This window comes from Cherax quadricarinatus, chromosome 92 (genome assembly GCF_038502225.1).
Source record: "Cherax quadricarinatus isolate ZL_2023a chromosome 92, ASM3850222v1, whole genome shotgun sequence".
Classification (NCBI taxonomy): Eukaryota; Metazoa; Arthropoda; class Malacostraca; order Decapoda; family Parastacidae; genus Cherax; species Cherax quadricarinatus.
In genome coordinates, this window is record NC_091383.1 from 1,137,501 (window position 1) to 1,165,000 (window position 27,500).

General features: G+C 49.1%; 1 protein-coding gene across 1 annotated transcript in view; it reads left to right on the forward strand.

Annotated features, from left to right (window-relative positions):
- The window catches only part of LOC128698320 (tubulin glycylase 3D-like), a 129,753-nt gene that overhangs the window by 53,894 nt on the left and 48,359 nt on the right, over positions 1-27,500 (forward strand). The window contains exons 2-5 of the mRNA XM_070104433.1: positions 10,993-12,389; positions 14,832-15,980; positions 24,673-24,888; positions 25,182-25,373. Coding sequence (XP_069960534.1) covers positions 11,457-12,389; positions 14,832-15,980; positions 24,673-24,888; positions 25,182-25,373 — 2,490 coding nt within the window. The 5' untranslated portion in view covers positions 10,993-11,456. The remainder of the gene's footprint in view (positions 1-10,992; positions 12,390-14,831; positions 15,981-24,672; positions 24,889-25,181; positions 25,374-27,500) is intronic.

The following is a 27,500-nucleotide window of genomic DNA, read 5'->3' on the forward strand; positions in this document are numbered from 1 at the left end:
GTGTGAAGCGAGAGCGTTAACCACCAGGCCACCAGAGTCCATCACTGTCTTGCCAGAAGGATGCTTTACACTACAGTTTTTAAACTGTAACATTAACACCCCTCCTTCAGAGGGGTGTTAATATAGGGGGTGGTAGGAGAAAATTCTCAAACAGCTTCAGGGAGAACCTTGAGTTTTTCCCGAAGAAAGTTTATTCTTTTCTCTGAGGATGAGGGTCCCTAGGACAGTTCTAGAGGTGGTACCTCCCTATATATATATATATATATATATATATATATATATATATATATATATATATATATATATATATATATATATATATATATATATACATACATAATAGATAGAGAGATAGATAGTTAGATAGATAGAGAGATATAAAATTTTGCATACTAGTTAGTACTATAATCATGATATACACAGTAATTATACATGGTGTATAATACAGTAATTATACATGGTGTATAATACAGTAATTATACATGGTGTATAATACAGTAATTATACATGGTGTATAATACAGTAATTATACATGGTGTATAATACAGTAATTATACATGGTGTATAATACAGTAATTATACATGGTGTATAATACAGTAATTATACATGGTGTATAATACAGTAATTATACATGGTGTATAATAGAGTAATTATACATGGTGTATAATACAGTAATTATACATGGTGTATAATACAGTAATTATACATGGTGTATAATACAGTAATTATACATGGTGTATAATACAGTAATTATACATGGTGTATAATACAGTAATTATACATGGTGTATAATACAGTAATTATACATGGTGTATAATACAGTAATTATACATGGTGTATAATACAGTAATTATACATGGTGTATAATACAGTAATTATACATGGTGTATAATACAGTAATTATACATGGTGTATAATACAGTAATTATACATGGTGTATAATACAGTAATTATACATGGTGTATAATACAGTAATTATACATGGTGTATAATACAGTAATTATACATGGTGTATAATACAGTAATTATACATGGTGTATAATACAGTAATTATACATGGTGTATAATACAGTAATTATACATGGTGTATAATACAGTAATTATACATGGTGTATAATACAGTAATTATACATGGTGTATAATACAGTAATTATACATGGTGTATAATACAGTAATTATACATGGTGTATAATACAGTAATTATACATGGTGTATAATACAGTAATTATACATGGTGTATAATACAGTAATTATACATGGTGTATAATACAGTAATTATACATGGTGTATAATACAGTAATTATACATGGTGTATAATACAGTAATTATACATGGTGTATAATACAGTAATTATACATGGTGTATAATACAGTAATTATACATGGTGTATAACAGGCTATTTTTTCCTCGCTTAGATTCCAGCTAAAATATATTAATTTATTAATAATATATATGAAGGGATAAATTCTCGAGATGTTCCTGGCTTGAGGCTAGTATTAGCCTAGCAGGGCTAGTATTAGCCTAGCAGGGCTAGTATTAGCCTAGCAGGGCTAGTATTAGCCTAGCAGGGCTAGTATTAGCCTAGCAGGGCTAGTATTAGCCTAGCAGGGCTAGTATTAGCCTAGCAGGGCTAGTATTAGCCTAGCAGGGCTAGTATTAGCCTAGCAGGGCTAGTATTAGCCTAGCAGGGCTAGTATTAGCCTAGCAGGGCTAGTATTAGCCTAGCAGGGCGAGTATTAGCCTAGCAGGGCTAGTATTAGCCTAGCAGGGCTAGTATTAGCCTAGCAGGGCTAGTATTAGCCTAGCAGGGCTAGTATTAGCCTAGCAGGGCTAGTATTAGCCTAGCAGGGCTAGTATTAGCCTAGCAGGGCTAGTATTAGCCTAGCAGGGCTAGTATTAGCCTAGCAGGGCTAGTATTAGCCTAGCAGGGCTAGTATTAGCCTAGCAGGGCTAGTATTAGCCTAGCAGGGCTAGTATTAGCCTAGCAGGGCTAGTATTAGCCTAGCAGGGCTAGTATTAGCCTAGCAGGGCTAGTATTAGCCTAGCAGGGCTAGTATTAGCCTAGCAGGGCTAGTATTAGCCTAGCAGGGCTAGTATTAGCCTAGCAGGGCTAGTATTAGCCTAGCAGGGCTAGTATTAGCCTAGCAGGGCTAGTATTAGCCTAGCAGGGCTAGTATTAGCCTAGCAGGGCTAGTATTAGCCTAGCAGGGCTAGTATTAGCCTAGCAGGGCTAGTATTAGCCTAGCAGGGCTAGTATTAGCCTAGCAGGGCTAGTATTAGCCTAGCAGGGCTAGTATTAGCCTAGCAGGGCTAGTATTAGCCTAGCAGGGCTAGTATTAACATAGCAGGGCTAGTATTAGCCTAGCAGGGCTAGTATTAGCCTAGCAGGGCTAGTATTAGCCTAGCAGGGCTAGTATTAGCCTAGCAGGGCTAGTATTAGCCTAGCAGGGCTAGTATTAGCCTAGCAGGGCTAGTATTAGCCTAGCAGGGCTAGTATTAGCCTAGCAGGGCTAGTATTAGCCTAGCAGGGCTAGTATTAGCCTAGCAGGGCTAGTATTAGCCTAGCAGGGCTAGTATTAGCCTAGCAGGGCTAGTATTAACATAGCAGGGCTAGTATTAGCCTAGCAGGGCTAGTATTAGCCTAGCAGGGCTAGTATTAACATAGCAGGGCTAGTATTAGCCTAGCAGGGCTATTATTAGCCTAGCAGGGCTAGTATTAACCTAGCAGGGCTAGTATTAACCTAGCAGGGCTAGTATTAGCCTAGCAGGGCTAGTATTAGCCTAGCAGGGCTAGTATTAGCCTAGCAGGGCTAGTATTAGCCTAGCAGGGCTAGTATTAGCCTAGCAGGGCTAGTATTAGCCTAGCAGGGCTAGTATTAACATAGCAGGGCTAGTATTAACCTAGCAGGGCTAGTATTAACCTAGCAGGGCTAGTATTAACCTAGCAGGGCTAGTATTAACATAGCAGGGCTAGTATTAACCTAGCAGGCCTAGTATTAACCTAGCAGGGCTAGTATTAACCTAGCAGGGCTAGTATTAACATAGCAGGGCTAGTATTAACCTAGCAGGGCTAGTATTAACCTAGCAGGGCTAGTATTAGCCTAGCAGAGCTAGTATTAACATAGCAGGGCTAGTATTAACCTAGCAGGGCTAGTATTAACCTAGCAGGGCTAGTATTAACCTAGCAGGGCTAGTATTAACATAGCAGGGCTAGTATTAACCTAGCAGGCCTAGTATTAGCCTAGCAGGGCTAGTATTAACATAGCAGGGCTAGTATTAACCTAGCAGGGCTAGTATTAGCCTAGCAGGGCTAGTATTAACCTAGCAGGGCTAGTATTAGCCTAGCAGGGCTAGTATCAACCTAGCATGGCTAGTATTAACATAGCAGAGCTAGTATTAACCTAGCAGGGCTAGTATTAACCTAGCAGGGCTAGTATTAACCTAGCAGGGCTAGTATTAACATAACATGGCTAGTATTAACATAGCAGGGCTAATATTAACATAGAGCTTGTATTAACCTAGCATGGCTAGTATCAACCTAGCAGGGCTAGTATTAACCTAGCAGGGCTAGTATTAACCTAGCAGGGCTAGTATTAACCTAGCAAGGCTAGTATTAACCTAGCAAGGTTAGTATTAACCTAGAAGAGCTAATATTAGCCTAGTAGGGCTAGAATTAACCTAGCAGAGCTAGTATTAACCTAGCAGAGCTAGTATTAACCTAGCAAGGCTAGTATTAACCTAGCAGAGCTAGTATTAACCTAGAAGGGCTAGTATTAACCTAGTTTACCTGGAGTTTACCTGGAGAGAGTTCCGGGGGTCAACGCCCCCGCGGCCCGGTCTGTGACCAGGCCTCCTGGTGGAACAGAGCCTGATCAACCAGGCTGTTGCTGCTGGCTGCACGCAAACCAACGTACGAGCCACAGCTAGTATTAACCTAGCAGGGCTAGTATTAACCTAGCAGAGCTAGTATTAACCTAGCAAAGCTAGTATTAACATAGCAGGGCTAGTATTAACCTAGCAGAGCTAGTATTAACCTAGCAGAGCTAGTATTAACCTAGCAGCGCTAGTATTAACCTAGCAGGGCTAGTATTAACCTAGCAGGGCTAGTATTAACCTAGCAGAGCTAGTATTAACCTAGCAGAGCTATTATTAACCTAGCAGAGCTAGTATTAACCTAGCAGGGCTAGTATTAACCTAGCAGAACTAGTATTAACCTAGCAGAGCTAATATTAACCTAGCAGGGCTAGTATTAACCTAGCAGAGCTAGTATTAACCTAGCAGGGCTAGTATTAACCTAGCAGGGCTAGCATTAACCTAGCAGGGCTAGTATTAACTTAGCAGAGCTAATATTAACCTACCTGGGGTAGTGTTAACCTAACTGGGCTAGTATTAACCTAGCAGAGCTAGTATTAATCTAGCAGGGCTAGTATTAACCTAGCAGGGCTAGTATTAACCTAGCAGGGCTATTATTAATCTAGCTGGGCTAGTATTAACCTAGCAGAGCTAGTATTAATCTAGCAGGGCTAGTATTAACCTAGCAGGGCTAGTATTAACCAGCAGAGCTAGTATCAACCTAGCAGGGATAGTATCTACCTAGCAGGGCTAATATTAACCTAGCAGGACTAGTATTAACCTAGCAGGGCTAGTATTAACATAGCAGGGCTAGTATTAACCTAGCAGGGCTAGTATTAACGTAGCAGGGCTATTGTTAATCTAGCAGAGCTAGTATTAACCTAGCAGGGCTAGTATTAACCTAGCAGGTCTAGTATTAACCTAGCAGGGCTAGTATTAACCTAGCAGGACTAGTATTAACCTAGCAGGGCTAGTATTAACCTAGCAAGGCTAGTATTAACCTAGCAAGGCTAGTATTAACCTAGCAAGGCTAGTATTAACCTAGCAGAGCTAGTGTTAATCTAGGAGGGCTAGTGTTAACCTAGGAGGGCTAGTGTTAACCTAGCAGGGCTAGCGTTAACCTAGCAGGGCTAGTGTTAAACCCACCAGAGCCAGGCTAAGCCCACCAGGGCCAGGTTGAACCCACCAGGGCCAGGTTGAACCCACCAGGGCCAAGTTAAACCCACCAGGGCCAGGTTAAACCCACCAGGGCCAGGTTAAACCCACCAGGGCCAGGTTAAACCCACCAGGGCCAGGATAAATCCACCAGTTCGGGGTTGAACCCACCAGGGCCAGGTTAAACCCACCAGAACCACGTTAAGCCCGCCAGGATGAAGTTAAACCAGACAGGATCTCACGCTAGTCTACCAATCTCAGGTATTATCCCAGAAAAGATTTACCTCCGCTTCTCGATTGTGTCTCACAACACACAGTGTTTCTCCTATAACTTACTTCTGTCATGCATAGAGGATTAATGGAAAGCAGTCCCATGTACATGGGAGGCAGTAGTCCCACGTACAGGGGAGGCAGGTATTCCCACGTACATGGGAGGCAGTAGTCCCACGTACAGGGGAGGCAGGTAGTCCCACGTACATGGGAGGCAGGTAGTCCCACGTACAGGGGAGGCAGGTAGTCCCACGTACAGGGGAGGCAGGTATTCCCACGTACAGGGGAGGCAGGTAGTCCCACGTACAGGGGAGGCAGGTAGTCCCACGTACAGGGGAGGCAGGTAGTCCCACGTACAGGGGAGGCAGGTATTCCCACGTACAGGGGAGGCAGGTAGTCCCACGTACAGGGGAGGCAGGTAGTTCCACGTACAGGGGAGGCAGGTAGTCCCACGTACAGGGGAGGCAGGTAGTCCCACGCACAAGGGAGGCAGGTAGTCCCACGTACAGGGGAGGCAGGTAGTCCCACGTACAGGGGAGGCAGGTATTCCCACGTACAGGGGAGGCAGGTAGTCCCACGTACAGGGGAGGCAGGTAGTCCCACGTACAAGGGAGGCAGGTAGTCCCACGTACAAGGGAGGTAGGTAGTCCCACGTTCAGGGAAGGCAGGTAGTCCCACGTACAAGGGAGGCAGGTAGTCCCATGTACAAGGGAGGCAGGTAGTCCCACGTACAGGGGAGGCAGGTAGTCCCACGTACAGGGGAGGCAGGTAGTCCCACGTACAGGGGAGGCAGGTAGTCCCAGGTACAGGGGAGGCAGGTAGTCCCACGTACAGGGGAGGCAGGTAGTCCCACGTACAAGGGAGGCAGGTAGTCCCACGTACAGGGGAGGCAGGTAGTCCCACGTAAAAGGGTGGCAGGTAGTCCCACGTACAAGGGAGGCAGGTAGTCCCACGTACAGGGGAGGCAGGTAGTCCCACGTACAGGGGAGGCAGGTAGTCCCACGTACAGGGGAGGCAGGTAGTCCCACGTACAGGGAAGGCAGGTAGTCCCACGTACAGGGGAGGCAGGTAGTCCCACGTACAAGGGAGGCAGGTAGTCCCACGTACAGGGGAGGCAGGTAGTCAAACGTACAGGGGATGAAGGTAGTCCCACGTACAGGGGAGGCAGGTAGTCCCACGTACAAGGGAGGTAGGTAGTCCCACGTACAGGGAAGGCAGGTAGTCCCACATACAAGGGAGGCAGGTAGTCCCACGTACAGGGGAGGCAGGTAGTCCCACGTACAGGGGAGGCAGGTAGTCCCACGTACAGGGGAGGCAGTTAGTCCTACGTACAGAGGCGGCAGGTAGTCCTACGTACAGGGGAGGCAGGTAGTCCTACGTACAAGGGAGGCAGGTAGTCCCACGTACAAGGGAGGCAGGTAGTCCCACGTACAAGGGAGGCAGGTAGTCCCACGTACAGGGGAGGCAGGTAGTCCTACGTACAAGGGAGGCAGGTAGTCCCACGTACAAGTGAGGCAGGTAGTCCTACGTACAGGGGAGGCAGGTAGTCCCACGAACAGGGGAGGCAGGTAGTCCCACGTACAGGGGAGGCAGGTAGTCCCACGTACAAGGGAAGCAGGTAGTCCCACGTACAAGGGAGGCAGGTAGTCCCACGTACAAGGAAGGCAGGTAGTCCCACGTACAGGGGAGGCAGGTAGTCCCACGTACAGGGGAGGCAGGTAGTCCCACGTACAGGGGAGGCAGGTAGTCCCACGTACAGGGGAGGCAGGTAGTCCCACGTACAGGGGAGGCAGGTAGTCCCACGTACAAGGGAGGCAGGTAGTCCCACGTACAGGGGAGGCAGGTAGTCCCACGTACAAGGGAGGCAGGTAGTCCCACGTACAAGGGAGGCAGGTAGTCCCACGTACAGGGGAGGCAGGTAGTCCCACGTACAGGGGATGCAGGTAGTCCCACGTACAGGGGAGGCAGGTAGTCCCACGTACAGGGGAGGCAGGTAGTCCCACGTACAAGGGAGGCAGGTAGTCCCACGTACAGGGGAGGCAGGTAGTCCCACGTACAGGGGAGGCAGGTAGTCCCACGTACAGGGGAGGCAGGTAGTCCCACGTACAGGGGAACCAGGTAGTCCCACGTACAAGGGAGGCAGGTAGTCCCACGTACAGGGGAGGCAGGTAGTCCCACGTACATGGGAGGCAGGTAGTCCCACGTACAAGGGAGGCAGGTAGTCCCACGTACAGGGGATGCAGGTAGTCCCACGTACAGGGGAGGCAGGTAGTCCCACGTACAGGGGAGGCAGGTAGTCCCACGTACAGGGGAGGCAGGTAGTCCCACGTACAGGGGAGGCAGGTAGTCCCACGCACAGGGGAGGCAGGTAGTCCCACGTACAGGGGAGGCAGGTAGTCCCACGTACAGGGGAGGCAGGTAGTCCCACGTACAGGGGAGGCAGGTAGTCCCACGTACAGGGGAGGCAGGTAGTCCCACGTACAGGGGAGGCAGGTAGTCCCACGTACAGGGGAGGCAGGTAGTCCCACGTACAGGGGAGGCAGGTAGTCCCACGTACAGGGGAGGCAGGTAGTCCCACGTACAGGGGAGGCAGGTAGTCCCACGTACAGGGGAGGCAGGTAGTCCCACGTACAAGGGAGGCAGGTAGTCCCACGTACAAGGGAGGCAGGTAGTCCCATGTACAAGGGAGGCAGGTAGTCCCACGTACAGGGGAGGCAGGTAGTCCCACGTACAGTGGAGGCAGGTAGTCCCACGTACAAGGGAGGCAGGTAGTCCCACGAACAGGGGAGGCAGGAAGTCCCACGTACAAGGGAGGCAGGTAGTCCCACGTACAAGGGAGGCAGGTAGTCCCACGTACAAGGGAGGCAGGTAGTCCCACGTACAGGGGAGGCAGGTAGTCCCACGTACAAGGGAGGCAGGTAGTCCCAAGTACAGGGGAGGCAGGTAGTCCCACGTACAAGGGAGGCAGGTAGTCCCACGTACAGGGGAGGCAGGTAGTCCCACGTACAGGGGAGGCAGGTAGTCCCACGTACAGGGGAGGCAGGTAGTCCCACGTACAGGGGAGGCAGGTAGTCCCACGTACAAGGGAGGCAGGTAGTCCCACGTACAAGGGAGGCAGGTAGTCCCACGTACAAGGGAGGCAGGTAGTCCCACGTACAAGGGAGGCAGGTAGTCCCACGTACAAGGGAGGCAGGTAGTCCCACGTACAAGGGAGGCAGGTAGTCCCACGTACAAGGGAGGCAGGTAGTCCCACGTACAGGGGAGGCAGGTAGTCCCACGTACAAGGGAGGCAGGTAGTCGCACGTACAAGGGAGGCAGGTAGTCCCACGTACAGGGGAGGCAGGTAGTCTCATGTACAAGGGAGGCAGGTAGTCCCACGTACAAGGGACGCAGGTAATCCCACGTACAGGGGAGGCAGGTAGTCCCACGTACAAGGGAGGCAGGTAGTCCCACGTACAGGGGAGGCAGGTAGTCCCACGTACAAGGGAGGCAGGTAGTCCCACGTACAAGGGAGGCAGGTAGTCCCACGTACAAGGGAGGCAGGTAGTCCCACGTATAAGGGAGGCAGGTAGTCCCACGTACAAGGGAGGCAGGTAGTCCCACGTACAAGGGAGGCAGGTAGTCCCACGTACAAGGGAGGCAGGTAGTCCCACGTACAGGGGAGGCAGGTAGTCCCACGTACATGGGAGGCAGGTAGTCCCACGTACAAGGGAGGCAGGTAGTCCCACGTACAAGGGAGGCAAGTAGTCCCACGTACAGGGGAGGCAGGTAGTCCCACGTACAGGAGAGGCAGGTAGTCCCACGTACAAGGGAGGCAGGTAGTCCCACGTACAAGGGAGGCAGGTAGTCCCACGTACAGGGGAGGCAGGTAGTCCCACGTACAAGGGAGGCAGGTAGTCCCACGTACAGGGGAGGCAGGTAGTCCCACGTACAAGGGAGGCAGGTAGTCCCACGTACAAGGGAGGCAGGTAGTCCCACGTACAAGGGAGGCAGGTAGTCCCACGTACAAGGGAGGCAGGTAGTCCCACGTACAAGGGAGGCAGGTAGTCCCACGTACAAGGGAGGCAGGTAGTCCCACGTACAAGGGAGGCAGGTAGTCCCACGTACAGGGGAGGCAGGTAGTCCCACGTACAAGGGAGGCAGGTAGTCCCACGTACAAGGGAGGCAGGTAGTCCCACGTACAAGGGAGGCAGGTAGTCCCACGTACAAGGGAGGCAGGTAGTCCCACGTACAAGGGAGGCAGGTAGTCCCACGTACAGGGGAGGCAGGTAGTTCCACGTACAAGGGAGGAAGGTAGTCCCACGTACAAGGGAGGCAGGTAGTCCCACGTACAAAGGAAGCAGGTAGTCCCACGTACAAGGGAGGCAGGTAGTCCCACGTACAAGGGAGGCAGGTAGTCCCACGTACAAGGGAGGCAGGTAGTCCCACGTACAGGGGAGGCAGGTAGTCCCACGTACAAGGGAGGCAGGTAGTCCCACGTACAGGGGAGGCAGGTAGTCCCACGTACAGGGGAGGTAGGTAGTCCCACGTACAGGGGAGGCAGGTAGTCCCACGTACAGGGGAGGCAGGTAGTCCCACGTACAAGGGAGGCAGGTAGTCCCACGTACAAGGGAGGCAGGTAGTCCCACGTACAAGGGAGGCAGGTAGTCCCACGTACAGGGGAGGCAGGTAGTCCCACGTACAAGGGAGGCAGGTAGTCCCACGTACAAGGGAGGCAGGTAGTCCCACGTACAGGGGAGACAGGTAGTCCCACGTACAAGGGAGGCAGGTAGTCCCACGTACAGGGGAGACAGGTAGTCCCACGTACAGGGGAGGCAGGTAGTCCCACGTACAAGGGAGGCAGGTAGTCCCACGTACAGGGGAGGCAGGTAGTCCCACGTACAAGGGAGGCAGGTAGTCCCACGTACAGGGGAGACAGGTAGTCCCACGTACAGGGGAGGCAGGTAGTCCCACGTACAAGGGAGGCAGGTAGTCCCACGTACAGGGGAGGCTTTTAGTCTGCTGTGTATATATATGTTTGTATATATATTTACTTAGTTTATGTTATTAAGGAATATCACGTAAGGATTTTAGGTTGTAATGCTGCTGGATTTGTGTGTGTTCTCACCTAATTGTGGTTTCAGGGGTCGATTCACAGCTCCTGACCTTGCCTCTTCACTGGTATCTACTATGTGTGTGTGTGTGTGTGTGTGTGTGTGTGTGTGTGTGTGTGTGTGTGTGTGTCACGCTGGCCGTCTCCCACCGAGGCAGGTGACCCGAAAAAGAAATACTTTCACTGTTATTCACACTGTCACTGTCCTGCCAGAGGCACGCAGATGTGACAGTTTAGATGTTTCTCTAAACAGCAAATATCCCAAACCCTTCCTTTAGAATACAGGCATTGTACTTCCCACCTCCAGGACTCAGGTCCGACTAACCGGTTTCCTTAAGTCCCTTCCCGAAACATTACCTGCTCACACTCCAATAGCTCGTCCAGCCCCTAAAAAACATTCGTCTACACTTCTATAATTTAGCTATCCCTTGTCTATCCAAAAATAGCAGAAGCTAGAATAGTGTAGCAAAAGGCTCTCTCCCTGCCCTCTACCCTCTCTGCTTACACTTACGGCTGAAAAAATTATGCTGGCCATCAATCTGTGACCGGAATAAATGATCCTTTACAACAATCAAAGATTCTTTTACTAATTTAAACTAATCTATTTCTTTCCTCTTTTCAGGAAACACGAAGTTGTTGTAAAATTATGCTGAGAGAGTGTTAACCTCACTCCCCAGCAGGTGACATTATGCCTGTACTCCCACCCGTGGCTGCAGTAGCACTGCCTGCTGTAGCGACCACCACTCGCACAGCACAGACTCAACTCTCACTGCTTCTCTGTTCTTTCTTGAAGAAGTCTAGAGTCACCTCCGGGTGAGGCATGCAGGTTTTATGTTCCCAGGAGAGATTACTCGTTCTCTGCTCTCACTCTCAACTATGACACCGGGACGGGAAACACACGCAAGATGCAACTATAACGTTGATATGCTTCGTTATAACTTATAGAAAGCCCCTGGCGAACAACCATTGTTTTGGGTTGAGAAAATTATGCTATCAGATTGCTATAAATGTCAGACGACTGCCAGACTACAGGTTAAATTGGACAAATGTATTTTTTTATTTTTCACAGTTTGAGCAGAATATATAATGAAGGAAGCCATCCCTGGAAGAGCTATTAAAATGCAAGAAAACCTCGCATCAGGCCCAACACAACTCAACCCAATACTGAAACACGCACACATCCCCTTCAATAATATAGAAATTCGGCCAACCATTGACTATCTGGCTCTCAGTTCAGTGGTACAGGAAGCACAAGGCTTTGACGACACTTCTCACCTCAACAACAAGGACTGGAAGAGGACAAAATTGTACAAGAAAGAGCTGAAAGCTAAAGGAAACATTAGACCGTCAACTGCGGTCCGCAGACACGTTAAAAAGATTTCGGAAGAATTCACAATGACTCAAACTAAGTATGAGAATGCTGTCAACACGACCGGGCCAACCAAGAACTCTGAGGTCAAACATAAATCGCCATTAAAATCGGCGTCTTCGACCATATCCAGTTCATCGGTGTCAGTCAACCAGAAAGCTCCACAGTCGAAATTCTCAAAGAACGTTTTCTCTAAAATAACATGTTCTAAATGTGAATCTATAACAAAATCATCGAGGAAGAACAATATGGCGCCTATCATCTCTTCTGCCCCGGCCAATACACCCAAAGCCTCCATTTCCACAACTCCAAAAAGCAATTCCTCCAGAATTCTGAAGAGCAGGAATAACACAAGTGTCTCCAGAGACTCTTCTTCGCCACACAAGAAACTCTTTGGAGCACAGTCCCTGAGTTCGCCTGGATCTTCGCCACAACCTCGCCACAAGCACCCCAGCACCAGGTATACAGGAGGGGGTCTTGGGCCTGGTAATAGCGGTGATTATGGTCTGACACCGACCAGTCCTTCCATGCCCAGGTCCCCAGGAAGGAAGGGGTCCTCAACGTCCCTCGGGGGTATTTCACCTCGGTCAAAACAGATGTCCTTCGAGCAGATCAAGAAAGTCAAAATGTTCACCGAGCGAGCCATTGTGGTAAGTGGATATGTATCATACTTTCTCCATTAAGTTTAGCGTCTGTCGACCACACGAGAATCAAATCTATCGACTACACGAGTCAAATCTATCGACTACACGAATCAAATCTATCGACTACACGAGTCAAATCTATCGACTACACGAAAGTAATTAAGACAGATTATCAGTTCATTAATCAAGGATAATTTAATCGCTAAAATAGTAATTAATCTCTCAGTGTATATACACTGAGAGATTATATTTCTCAGTGTATATACACTGAGAGATTATATTTCTCAGTGTATATACACTGAGAGATTATATTTCTCAGTGTATATACACTGAGAGATTATATTTCTCAGTGTATATACACTGAGAGATTATATTTCTCAGTGTATATACACTGAGAGAGATTATATTTCTCAGTGTATATACACTGAGAGATGTTATAAACCTCGGTAATATATACTGACTAATTGGTTTACAAAGACACGTGGGTATATTGGAGAACGTTATCAAGGTCCCAGGACCGAAACGTTCTCTGTAATAATGTTGGTAGAATTACCGGCAATATGTTAAGTAAAACGACACAAGGGCAACTAATGTGACATTTTATTGTGGCAACGTTTCGCTCTCCAGGAGTTTTGTAAAGCTCCTGGAGAGCGAAACGTTGCCAATATTAATAAAATATCGCATTAGTTGTACCTGTGTCCTTTTACGGAACGTTTTGTAATAAATATGTATTATTAAAATCAGTACCTGACCAACCAGGCTGTGGTTCGTACGTCGTTTTGCGTGCAACCAACAGTAACAGCCTGGTTGATCAGGCCCTGATCCACCACGGGTTCGTTGACCCTCGAAGCCAACAGCTTTACCAGATTCCATGGAAATTACCCTTTATAACCCCGGGTAAAATTGTTAAATACAATTACGTAATTTTTTTTATATAGAACACGAGTAGAAACAAACCACGGAACGGATGGGACTTGAACTCGTGGCGGCAAGCGAGTCGTGAAACCCACAGGCCACCTAGTCGAGTTGTTAGCGCACTGGCCTGTGAGTTCAAGACAAGGGTTCAGTCCCCCACTCGTTCAGGGGTTTAAACTGAGCAAAGTCAGGTGAATTTGCTAGATTAGTTACACATGTGCAACTCTTGGGTATCTTTATTAAGGAAACGTTTCGCCACACAGTGGCTTCATCAGTCCATACCCAGGAGAAGCTTGAAGAACAGGAGGAGAATGAGGTAATCAGTCCCTCAACCTTGAGTCGATGTGGTCAGTCCAGCAATCTTGAATAGAATTAATGGACTGACCACATCGACTCAAGGTTGAGGGACTGATTACCTCATTCTCCTCCTGTTCTTCAAGCTTCTCCTGTGTATGGACTGATGAAGCCACTGTGTGGCGAAACGTTTCCTTAATAAAGATACCCAAGAGTTACACATGTGTCTAATTTATCACATTAATTTCTTACAAGAAACAAGGTAATTAATAATTACCTCCTCCCTAGGTGAAACTAATGTAACTAATCTAGCAAATTCACCTGACTTTGCTCAGTTTAAACCCCTGAACGAGTGGGGTTCTGTGAACCATTCATCTACAAGAAATTAATGTAATCTTAGATTACATTAGTTCCTTAGATTAAGCTGTATTTCTTAAATATAATGGATGATGGATTACTAAAGTGTAATAAACACTTGTTAATGATCATTATTAACCCACAGGGAGACAGAAACTCTGGAGCTTAATTGGTCTGTGTATTTCCATCCTCTTCGGGATCCTCTTCAGCAGAAGAGGTTCCCAGAAGGCTCGAGGATCCCAGAAGGGTAGAGGATCCCAGAAGGCTCGAGGATCCCAGATGGGTAGAGGATCCCAGAAGGCTCGAGGATCCCAGATGGGTAGAGGATCCCAGAAGGGTAGAGGATCCCAGAAGGGTAGAGGATCCCAGAAAGGTAGAGGATCCCAGGAGGCTGAGGATCCCAAAAGGGTAGAGGATCCCAGAAGGGTAGAGGATCCCAGAAGGGTAGAGGATCCCAGAAGGGTAGAGGATCCCAGAAGGGTAGAGGATCCCAGAAGGGTAGAAGATCCCAGAAGGGTAGAGGATCCCAGAAGGGTAGAGGATCCCAGAAGGGTAGAGGATCCCAGAAGGGTAGAGGATCCCAGAAAGGTAGAGGATCCCAGGAGGCTCGAGGATCCCAAGAGGGTAGAGGATCCCAGAAGGGTAGAGGATCCCAGAAGGCTCGAGTATCCCAGAAGGGAAGAGAATCCCAGAAGAGGATCCCAGAAGAGAAGAGGATCCCAGAAGAGAAGAGGATCCCAGAAGGTCGAAATACACAGATCAATTAATTTTCTGAATTTCTGTCCCCATGTATGTTATAATCAAGCATAATACGTAATGATACGTGGAATGTAAAGTCAATTTATTTTCCCTATCTTTGTATTTTCTTTTTTTTTTCTGCAGGAGGGACGTGTGTTCTCCATTTTTGGATACTTCCCAGCCATCAAGGATGCTCTCCGGAGAAGAGGATGGGTGGAAAAAATTCAGCATTCTGTACCCTACGTCAATCCTCACCCAAACAACTGTGTGTGTCCTCATGTAGGTTACCAGGCCACTGTCTTGCCTGCCTCTGCGGCCTCCAACCACAACACCTCGTCAACACAAGCTAATCGCAACTCATCGACACCCCTAATGGAGACCAGGACAGGTTCTGATGATACAAAAAATGTCGAAAATGCCGATGATCTTACGAATGATGAGAGTGACGGGGCGGCTGGCGCCACTGACCAAGTCAAGACTGACGTAGCAAAAACTGTTGAAGACAATGATGTTACAAACACACAGGAGAGTGATGGTGGTGAGGGTCATGTCACATCTCCACCACACAACACATCACCTGACCCACTGCCCCATTCTTCAGAGAACTCATCACAGACATCATCATATTCATCATCTTCATCATCATCATCATCAGAATCGGAAGAGGAACAGAAAGTTACCACTGCCAACCCATGTTCTTCCAACGTAGAAAATATAGCTCCAGCAACACACGAAATCACTTCCAAAGGTACACAGGTTTCAGTAACAACTTCCAGTCAGGAGACTGATGTATCAGGGCAGTCTTCCAGTATTCCAGAGAGATCCAGTAACTCAGAGGAGCTTGTAAATAATTGTGATAGTTTCAACACTGCCATACTAGGCCCCTCTGAAATAAGGAAAGGCCTAGTCAAATCAATAACGGAAAGAAATGCTACGATATTCCAGTACAGTACTATACACATACCAAAGATTAAGAGTAATGATAATTTAGAAAATAGTGCAAAGGATGAGGTAGTTGTAGAACATAGAGAGCCTCAAGTAGAAAATGTAGAGAATGAAAACAACGAAAGCCAAGATAAAAGTACTACGACTGAAGGTGAAGTCGCTCCAGAGCCATACTGTCCATACATAGAGTATGAACTCTGTGATATGGACCTGCCTCTGGTGGCTAGGCTCTTGAGGAATGTAGAACCCAACTTTCTGTGGACCTGGACCAGAGATTCTATATCGTTCAAGCACCTAAGTAGGGAACAAGTAGTCAACCGCTTCCCCAACACACCCTTTACCACTAAGGTAAGCAGGAAGCAGAAGCTTAAGAGGCGCCTGAATTCGCCTGTTTCCTAATATGTTTATTTTCACCTATAATCTATCTTGTACATAATTACTATCACATTTGATTTGTCTGTTTGGTAAGGTGAAGTCCAGTATCTTTACTTAATTCATGATATAACTTAACAAATCTTTGAGGACAATTGTGTTGTAGAACGAACAAGTTCAGGTAAGATCCCAGTGGGATGAGCGGGGAAGACGGGACAGACGAAGAATAGTGCTGGAGAGGAGTGTTCTTAGTCAGAGAAATACAGCCAGGGCTTAACCCAGCAGCTAAGGCGATCGTGGGGCAGACTTGAGAACAGGAATAGCAGGGACTGTTGCATCGAACTTTGTGGTAGTTGAAGTTTTGAATCTTGAGTAGCTGGCAGCAGGCTAGGTCACATCAGAGGGTAGAACACATATGGGAGTTGTAGGAGTAACTCAGGAGGCAGGTTAGCAATGGAGCCATTTTCGAACTTTTTGAAGCTGCTCCTAGATAGGTGGTATAGTTTAGTCTTGTTACTGAAGGTGAAACGTAGAGGCTTGATGAACTCAAGAACTTGGGTGAGTGTGAAGTGCAGCAGTGATTCACAGACATACTTGACTGTTCCAGCACCCAGGCTTTTGTCGAGTTCAGTACAGGTCATGGTGTCAGTATTTGAAGAAGTGTAGAAGGTAAGGTTTTCCCATGAGGGTTTACTGGAGTCGTCGCTATCTTCCTCTTCTGGAATGGATTCATTTGACGAGTCTACAGTGGTGGTAGCAGGTGACTGAGGGTCGACAGGAGCAGTAGAGAGGTGTAATGGTGGTGTAACAGCAGGCTGGGAGAGGTGGGAGACAGTGGTTGAGGCAGCATGATCATCATGCTCGGGGGTGGAAGTGGTTATAGAAGTTACAGGAGCAGTTGCTTGGGCAGGAGACAGGTCTGCAGGTGCAGTAAAGTTCGCGACGTTGGGAAGGGTGTTGAGGATGTCTGCTGAAGGTGTGGAGTCCGGGAAATTGAAGGCAGACATGTTGTTCAGACGAAATAGTTCGTTAATATTGGTGTTGAAAGTGCCGGGGTTTGTTGCGTTTGCAAGGTGTGCATACACCATGCAGTACAGCACCTTGGAGGCAGCACCGTCGAGGAGTGGAGAGAGGGAGTTGCTGGGCGATGGTGTCTGTAGAGTGGCGTGTAGAGTCTTGATGGTGTCGGTTTGTGGTTTGGTCATCGCAGCGTATGTCGGGGAATTGGAGGTGTTCTTCAGAACTTTAGTGTTCTTCAATATTTCTTTCCTGAGTGGGCACTTAGCTGCAAGGGTATGATGATTACTCTTGCAGTTAACATGTGATGGTGCTGTAGTAATGATGCAGGATCTGAAATCGTGTCCATCATTCCCACATTTTGAACAAAACTTCTTATCCTTGGTGGGGCAGTCCTTGGTGGTGTGTTTATAGGAGTAGCAGGTCCAGCAGTAGCAGGTCCAGCAGTAGCAGGTCCAGCAGTAGCAGGTCCTGCAGTTCTTGTTCTATATGACTTGGGTGAATGTGGTAATATGAGATGGCCAGACCGTCAGAGAGAGCTTGGGCAGCCATGGAGATGTCTGAGAATATAATGTTTAGCATAGATGCGGCGTTAGGGATCTTGGAGATGCTGTCTACCGAGGCTCAGGTGTTTTGTTCCTCAATAGATGTCTTCAGTGCTTCAGTAGAGAGAGAGGTGACGATATTGTCCAGTCTTTTCACAAAGACCGAACGTTTCGACTTCAAGAATGGAGACGGGGATAGAGTGAATTGTTGTGTTTGTAGGATCCTGACTGAAGAGTCGTCCACTAGTATTAGTGCTTCACTGTCGTCTGCACAGACGACAATGAAGGAGTCCTTCAGAGAGTGGATTGCCGTAAATTTGACCTGCAGGCGGGTCCTAACGACGGTAGCTAAAACTATCTTCGAGGAATCATTTATTGCACCATTCACAGGCTTGATTTTCACACGATGCGACAGCATTGTGAAAAGGATGTGACGTTTGTAGAATACAAATTCCCCACCCCGACGGGGGTCGAACGGAGGCTTCTTGAGCGTAGAGCAACTGTGTGAGCGGACAGAGCCCAGAACAGAATGGGAGTGTTGCAAAGGTCTGAGCTGTGCTATATACTAGCAGTAGTACTAGTAGTAATAGTAGTAGCACTAGTAGTAGCAGTAATAGTGGTAGTAATAGTAATAGTGATAATAGTAGTAGCATTAACAGTAGCAGTAGTATAATTTTACCTACTTAAGTGAATTAGAAATCTGAGATGGGAGATAAAGCCTGGCACCCAGCAGGAGAGATAAAGCCTGGCACCCAGCAGGAGAGATAAAGCCTGGCACCCAGCAGGAGAGATAAAGCCTGGCACCCAGCAGGAGAGATAAAGCCTGGCACCCAGCAGGAGAGATAAAGCCTGGCACCCAGCAGGAGAGATAAAGCCTGGCACCCAGCAAGAGAGATAAAGCCTGGCACCCAGCAGGAGAGATAAAGCCTGACACCCAGCAAGAGAGATAAAGCCTGGCACCCAGCAGGAGAGATAAAGCCTGGCACCCAGCAGGAGAGATAAAGCCTAGCACCCAGCAGGAGAGATAAAGCCTGGCACCCAGCAGGAGAGACAAAGCCTGGCACCCAGCAGGAGAGACAAAGCCTGACACCCAGCAGGAGAGATAAAGCCTGGCACCCAGCAAGAGAGATAAAGCCTGGCACCCAGCAGAAGAGATAAAGCCTGCCACCCATCAGGAGAGACAAAGCCTGGCACCCAGCAGGAGAGATAAAGCCTGGCACCCAGCAGGAGAGATAAAGCCTGGCACCCAGGAGGAGAGATAAAGCCTGGCACCCAGCAGGAGAGATAAAGCCTGGCACCCAGCAGGAGAGATAAAACCTGGCACCCAGCAGGAGAGATAAAGCCTGGCACCCATCAGAAGAGCTAAAGCCTGGCACCCAGCAGGAGAGATAAAGCCTGGCACCCAGCAGGAGAGATAAAGCCTGGCACCCAGCAAGAGAGATAAAGCCTGGCACCCAGCAGGAGAAATAAAGCCTGGCACCCAGCAGGAGAGATAAAGCCTGGCACCCAGCAAGAGAGATAAAGCTTGGCACCCAGCTGGAGAGATAAAGCCTGGCACCCAGTAGGAGAGATAAAGCCTGGCACCCATCAGGAGAGCTAAAGCCTGGCACCCAGCAGGAGAGATAAAGCCTGGCACCCAGCAGGAGAGATAAAGCCTGGCACCCAGCAAGAGAGAGAAAGCCTGGCACCCAGCAAGAGAGATAAAGCCTGGCGCCCAGCAGGAGAGCTAAAGCTTGGCACCCAGCAAGAGAGATAAAGCCTGGCACCCAGCAAGAGAGATAAAGCCTGGCACCCAGCAAGAGAGATAAAGCCTGGCACCCAGCAAGAGAGATAAAGTCTGGCACCCAGCAAGAGGGATAAAGCCTGGCACCCAGTAAGAAAGATAAAGTCTGGCACCCAGCAAGAGAGATAAAGCCTAGCACCCAGCAAGAGAGATAAAGCCTGGCACCCAGCAAGAGAGATAAAGCCTAGCACCCAGCAAGAGAGATAAAGCCTGGCACCCAGCAAGAGAGATAAAGCCTGGCACCCAGCAAGAGAGATGAAGCCTGGCACCCAGCAACAGAGATAAAGTCTGGCACCCAGCAAGAGGGATAAAGCCTGGCACCCAGTAAGAGAGATAAAGCCTAGCACCCAGCAAGAGAGATAAAGCCTGACACCCAGCAAGAGAGATAAAGCCTAGCACCCAGCAAGAGAGATAAAGCCTGGCACCCAGCAGGAGAGATAAAGTCTGGCACCCAGCAGGAGAGATAAAGCCTGGCACCCAGCAGGAGAAATAAATCCTGGCACCCAGCAGGAGAGGTAAAGCCTGGCACCCAGCTGGAGAGATAAAGCCTGGCACCCAGCAAGAGAGATAAAGCCTAACACCCAGCAAGAGAGATAAAGCCTAGCACCCAGCAAGAGAGATAAAGCCTAGCACCCAGCAGGAGAGATAAAGCCTGGCACCCAGCAAGAGAGATAAAGCCTAGCACCCAGCAAGAGAGATAAAGCCTAGCACCCAGCAAGAGAGATAAATCCTGGCACCCAGCAAGAGAGATAAAGCCTAGCACGCAGCAAGAGAGATAAAGCCTAGCACCCAGCAAGAGAGATAAAGCCTGGCACCCAGGAGGAGAGATAAAGCCTGGCACCCAGCAAGAGAGATAAAGTGTGGCACCCAACAGTTCAGCTTTAATTGAGGCAACTTTTCGCCCTTTGCAGAGCTTTATTAAACCAGGTAAAGCTCTAACTGGGCGAAATGTTGTCTCAGCACCTTTTTTCCCACATGGTTGAAAGATATCTGAGATGAGAGGAGACAAAGCCTAGCACCTAGCAGCTCAGCTTTAAAAACCCCAGCCAGTCAGTCCCAGCAACGCCCTAGTCAATTCCCTTCAAGTGGTCTGATGCTGCTAGAAGGTTCCTGATCCAGGGAATTGGATCTAAGCCCCTCCTGGATCGAACCTAATTGCCTTCCGGTTATCCGTGTGGCCCCTGCGGATTTAGCGCTTCCGAATTTATAGGAATGAAAGTTGCCTAGCAGTAAATAGGTACCTGGGTGTTAGTTGAGTGCTGTGGGTGGCATCCTGGGCAGGGTGAGACGTATGGGCAAGTCACCTTACACCTGCTGCCACTGTTTACCTAGCAGTAAATAGGTACCTGGGTGTTAGTTGAGTGTTGTGGGTGGCATCCTGGGCAGGGTGAGACGTATGGGCAAGTCACCTTACACCTGCTGCCACTGTTTACCTAGCAGTAAATAGGTACCTGGGTGTTAGTTGAGTGTTGTGGGTGGCATCCTGGGCAGGGCGAGACGTATGGGTAAGTGACCTTACACCTGCTGCCACTGTTCACCTAGCAGTAAATAGGTACCTGGGTGTTAGTTGAGTGTTGTGGGTGGCATCCTGGGCAGGGCGAGACGTATGGGTAAGTGACCTTACACCTGCTGCCACTGTTCACCTAGCAGTAAATAGGTACCTGGGTGTTAGTTGAGTGTTGTGGGTGGCATCCTGAGCAGGGTGAGACGTATGGGCAAGTCACCTTACACCTGCTGCCACTGTTCACCTAGCAGTAAATAGGTACCTGGGTGTTAGTTGACTGTTGTGGGTGGCATCCTGGGCAGGGTGAGACGTATGGGCAAGTCACCTTACACCTGCTGCTACTGTTCACCTAGCAGTAAATAGGTACCTGGGTGTTAGTTGAGTGTTGTGGGTGGCATCCTGGGCAGGGCGAGACGTATGGGTAAGTGACCTTACACCTGCTGCCACTGTTCACCTAGCAGTAAATAGGTACCTGGGTGTTAGTTGAGTGTTGTGGGTGGCATCCTGGGCAGGGTGAGACGTATGGGCAAGTCACCTTACACCTGCTGTCACTGTTCACCTAGCAGTAAATAGGTACCTGGGTGTTAGTTGACTGTTGTGGATGGCATCCTGGGGGAGAAGGGTCATTATTAATCTTCTTCTCATGTGAGTAGGTCATTCTAATGTCCTTGTTCTATCTTATATAAGAAAGAACACTGCAGCAGACCTACTGGCCCATGCTAGGCACGTCTATATCACACCCATTCAAGTAGGAAGGAGCACTGCTGCAAGCCTACGAGGGTCAATATCTAGTGAACCTCTCATGTGACTGGTTCGTCTTGAACCCCTTGCTCTATCTTACGAGGTTCGATATCTCAAGAATATTGATATATTCAAACCATACCACAGGTGGGGTTAGAACTAACGATCAGAGAGTTATAACACTCCAGACCGACGCGTTAGCCACTGGGCCAGGTGACCCAGTGGCTAACGCGTCGGTCTGGAGTTTTGAGACTCTCTGACCGCGGGTTCTAACCCCCACCTGTGGTATGGCTTGTTCGCAATCGTGTCATTACGATTTCGTGAGTCTTTGATATATTCATTAACGAAATATAGAGATGGAATCGGACACAGAATCTCGACAGAGAGAATATTAAAACCGGTTTACAATACCGACGGGTTGGTAAGACAGCTGCAATAGTTAGGTATCTTTATTACGAAACGTGTCGCCTACGCAGTAGGCTTCTTCAGTCGAGTACAGAGGCAGCAGAAGCAGTAGAGATGTGAAGACGATGTCATCAGTCCATCAGCCTTGAAGACGTAGCTTTGAGGTAGTCAGTCCCTCAGCCTGGAGACGAGTTTTGCGGATGCTATGGATGTATCTTACTAATTAACATCACCTCAACGTATGTGATTACCTTCTTTATTCCCTCCCTCCTTCTTCCTTCCTTCTTAGTTCCCTCTCTCTATATATTTACATTTTCGTCCAACCCATTATTCCCGTCTCTTAATTCCCCTTCCTCTATCCTTTGCTCCCCTTACATCTTATCTTAAATGGCTCATTTCTCAGTCTTTCCCTTCTCCTTCCTCGTCCTCTTGTCATTTCCCCCTTCATCTCCTCCTCTTTATTACGTCGCGGAGATGCATGGTAAGAAAGATGACCTTAATGCGTGTTGAAAATACATATTGCAGTGAGTTGGCTAAAAATGGGTGAGTGTGGGGAAGTGTGGGCGTGGTGTGTGTGGGGTAGTGTGGGCGTGGTGGGTGTGGGGAAGTGTGGGCGTGGTGTGTGTGGGGTAGTGTGGGCGTGGTGGGTGTGGGGTAGTGTGGGCGTGGTGGGGGTGGGGTAGTGTGGGCGTGGTGTGTGTGGGGTAGTGTGGGCGTGGTGGGTGTGGGGTAGTGTGGGCGGGGTGGGTGTGGGGTAGTGTGGGCGTGGTGGGTGTGGGGTAGTGTGGGTGTGGTGGGTGTGGGGTAGTGTGGGGGTGGTGGGTGTGGGGTAGTGTGGGTGTGGTGGGTGTGGGGTAGTGTGGGTGTGGGGGGTGTGGGGTAGTGTGGGCGTGGTGGGTGTGGGGTAGTGTGGGCGTGGGGGGGTGGGGTAGTGTGGGTGTGGTGGGTGTGGGGTAGTGTGGGCGTGGTGGGTGTGGGGTAGTGTGGGCGTGGTGGGTGTGGGGTAGTGTGGGCGTGGGGGGGTGGGGTAGTGTGGGTGTGGTGGGTGTGGGGTAGTGTGGGCGTGGTGGGTGTGGGGTAGTGTGGGTGTGGTGGGTGTGGGGTAGTGTGGGCGTGGTGGGTGTGGGGTAGTGTGGGCGTGGTGGGTGTGGGGTAGTGTGGGCGTGGTGGGTGTGGGGTAGTGTGGGTGTGGTGGGTGTGGGGTAGTGTGGGCGTGGTGGGTGTGGGGTAGTGTGGGTGTGGTGGGTGTGGGGTAGTGTGGGTGTGGGGTAGTGTGGGTGTGGTGGGTGTGGGGTAGTGTGGGTGTGGTGGGTGTGGGGTAGGGGGGGCGTGGTGGGTGTGGGGTAGTGTGGGTGTGGTGGGTGGGGGGTCGTGTGGGCGTGGTGGGTGTGGGGTAGTGTGGGTGTGGTGGGTGTGGGGTAGTGTGGGTGTGGTGGGTGTGGGGTAGTGTGGGTGTGGTGGGTGTGGGGTAGTGTGGGCGTGGTGGGTGTGGGGTAGTGTGGGCGTGGTGGGTGTGGGGTAGTGTGGGCGTGGTGGGTGTGGGGTAGTGTGGGCGTGGTGGGTGTGGGGTAGTGTGGGCGTGGTGGGTGTGGGTGGATATTGGTGTACTCACATATGTGGTTGCTGGGGTCGAGCCACAGCTCCTGGCCCCGCCTCTTCGTTAGTTGTTACTTGGTCCACTCTCTCCATGCTCCAACAACCTTATCGTACCTCATCTTAAAGATGTGTATGGGTTAGTGTGGGTGTGCGTGTGGTGTGAGCGTTTAACCCATGATTTTATTATAGTTTTTCTGTATATACATAACCCATGATTCTAATATTGTGAATGGATAACCCATTATTCTAGTGAGTTATGAGTTTCTATATAGAGCTGTGGGTTCAATACCTCCCCATGAACATAACCCATGACTTCCCCTCCCATAACCGGTATGGGTTGTATGAGACTGACTAACCCACACTATCCCCCCTTATATACAGTATGGGTTGTATGAGACTGACTGACCCACACTATCCCCCCTTATATACAGTATGGGTTGTGTGAGACTAACCCACACTATCCCCCCTTATATACAGTATGGGTTGTATGAGACTGACTGACCCACACTATCCCCCCTTATATACAGTATGGGTTGTATGAGACTGACTAACCCACACTATCCCCCCTTATATACAGTATGGGTTGTGTGAGACTGACTAACCCACACTATCCCCCCTTATATACAGTATGGGTTGTGTGAGACTGACTAACCCACACTATCCCCCCTTATATACAGTATGGGTTGTGTGAGACTGACTAACCCACACTATCCCCCCTTATATACAGTATGGGTTGTATGAGACTGACTAACCCACACTATCCCCCCTTATATACAGTATGGGTTGTATGAGACTGACTAACCCACACTATCCCCCCTTATATACAGTATGGGTTGTATGAGACTGACTAACCCACACTATCCCCCCTTATATACAGTATGGGTTGTATGAGACTGACTAACCCACACTATCCCCCCTTATATACAGTATGGGTTGTATGAGACTGACTAACCCACACTATCCCCCCTTATATACAGTATGGGTTGTATGAGACTGACTAACCCACACTATCCCCCCTTATATACAGTATGGGTTGTATGAGACTGACTAACCCACACTATCCCCCCTTATATACAGTATGGGTTGTGTGAGACACTACAACAATTACACTGGTTCAGTGAGGCTGCTAGTGTGGACACGTTCGTTCCTAGAGGATATTGTATTGGCCACGAAGACGAGAGAACGGCGTTCATTCACGACTATCGTCTTACTGCTTGTCTGAACGTTCTGAAGTGGGTTGTGGAACGGCACGACACCCATGGCCCACAGGCAGTGTCCGACCCGCATGGTGAGGTCTGTATTCTGACTTGTTGGGTGCTTGGTGGGTACTGTGAGTGAGAGAGAGAGTGAGAGAGAGAGAGAGAGAGAGAGAGAGAGAGAGAGAGAGAGAGAGAGAGAGAGAGAGAGAGAGAGAGAGAGAGCTATCTAGTACCACCAGTAATATAATAATTATTATTTACATTATTATAGTTACTACTACTACTAATTATTAACAACAACAACAATAATAATAATAATAATAATAATAATAATAATAATAATAATAATAATAATAATAATAATAATAATAATAATGTGTACTTTAGGTACCCATCAAGAGAGTACGTCAAGCCCTGACTCACGTCGAACAATACATACAGTCATGTTGCCATGACGATCTTGACGCCCCACCACCACCGTCACTCAGAGATCATGAGTGGAACTCTCTCCTCACAGCTCACTACAAGATAGTCCACATGGATAAGAAGATAAAGTTGGCTAGCTCGGCACACCTGCAGGTTAGTTTTTGTGATACTGGTGTATATATACCTACCTATATCATCATAAAAAGTCAGGGGTTGTTAGGTGACCGCGAGGTGTAGTCTCGCCCTTATGTGCCTTCCTTTTGATCTCTTATTTTTAAAGTTCCCTGATAATGTCAGAAATCACGAGAGTACTTGGAATCTCACAAAGTAGTACTACTGGTAGTAACAGTAGCAGTAGCAAAAGCAGCAGTAGTAGTAGTAGTAGTAGTAGTAGTAGTAGTAGTAGTAGTAGTAGTAGTAGTAGTAGTAATACTAATAGTAGTAGTAGTAGTAGGACCAGCAGTAGTAGTAGGCACTTACGACAATATTAACGTCTACATATGCGGACACCAGTTTCAATATTCCATTAATGTCTACCCTTTCTGTAGATACTAGTGACTTACTTCCCTTAATATCATCTACAGTACTGGTGACAATGTTATCGAAGCTCACATGCTGTAGGTACTGTCGTCAGTAGCCCTGACATCTCTTCCTCCTACAGGCACTGGTGTCAGTCCCCCTAACATCTCTCCCTCCTACAGGCACTGGTGTCAGTCCCCCTAACATCTCTCCCTCCTACAGGCACTGGTGCCAGTCCCCTAACATCTCTCCCTCCTACAGGCACTGGTGTCAGTCCCCCTAACATCTCTCCCTCCTACAGGCACTGGTGTCAGTCCCCCTAACATCTCTTCCTCCTACAGGCACTGGTGTCAGTCCCCCTAACATCTCTCCCTCCTACAGGCACTGGTGTCAGTCCCCCTAACATCTCTCCCTCCTACAGGCACTGGTGTCAGTCCCCCTAACATCTCTCCCTCCTACAGGCACTGGTGTCAGTCCCCCTAACATCTCTCCCTCCTACAGGCACTGGTGTCAGTCCCCCTAACATCTCTCCCTCCTACAGGCACTGGTGTCAGTCCCCCTAACATCTCTCCCTCCTACAGGCACTGGTGTCAGTCCCCCTAACATCTCTCTCTCCTAGAGGCCCTGTTGTCAGCTCCCCTAACATCTCTCCCTCCTACAGGCACTGTTGTCAGTCCCCTAACATCTCTCCCTCCTACAGGCACTGGTGTCAGTCCCCCTAACATCTCTCTCTCCTAGAGGCCCTGTTGTCAGCCCCCCTAACATCTCTCCCTCCTACAGGCACTGTTGTCAGTCCCCTAACATCTCTCCCTCCTACAGGCACTGGTATCAGTCCCCCTAACATCTCTCTCTCCTAGAGGCCCTGTTGTCAGCCCCCCTAACATCTCTCCCTCCTACAGGCACTGTTGTCAGTCCCCTAACATATCTCCCTCCTACAGGCACTGGTGTCAGTCCCCCTAACATCTCTCTCTCCTAGAGGCCCTGTTGTCAGCCCCCCTAACATCTCTCCCTCCTACAGGCACTGTTGTCAGTCCCCCTAACATCTCTCCCTCCTACAGGCACTGTTGTCAGTCCCCCTAACATCTCTCCCTCCTACAGGCACTGTTGTCAGTCCCCCTAACATCTCTCTCTCCTAGAGGCACTGTTGTCAGTCCCCCTAACATCTCTCCCTCCTACAGGCACTGTTGTCAGTCCCCCTAACATCTCTCTCTCCTACAGGCCCTGTTGTCAGCCCCCCTAACATCTCTCCCTCCTATAGGCACTGTTGTCAGCCCCCCTAACATCTCTCTCTCCTAGAGGCACTATTGTCAGTCCCCTAACATCTCTCCCTCCTACAGGCACTGTTGTCAGTCCCCCTAACATCTCTCCCTCCTACAGGCACTGGTGTCAGTCCTCCTAACATCTCTCCCTCCTACAGGCACTGTTGTCAGTCCCCCTAACATCTCTCCCTCCTACAGGCACTGTTGTCAGTCCCCCTAACATCTCTCTCTTCTACAGGCACTGTTGTCAGCCCCCCTAACATCTCTCCCTCCTACAGGCACTGTTGTCAGTCCCCCTAACATCTCTCCCTCCTACAGGCACTGGTGTCAGTCCCCCTAACATCTCTCCCTCCTACAGGCACTGGTGTCAGTCCCCCTAACATCTCTCTTTCCTACAGGCACTGATGCCAGTCCCCCTAACATCTCTCCCTTCTACAGGCACTGTTGTCAGTCCCCCTAACATCTCTCCCTCCTACAGGCACTGGTGTCAGTCCCCCTAACA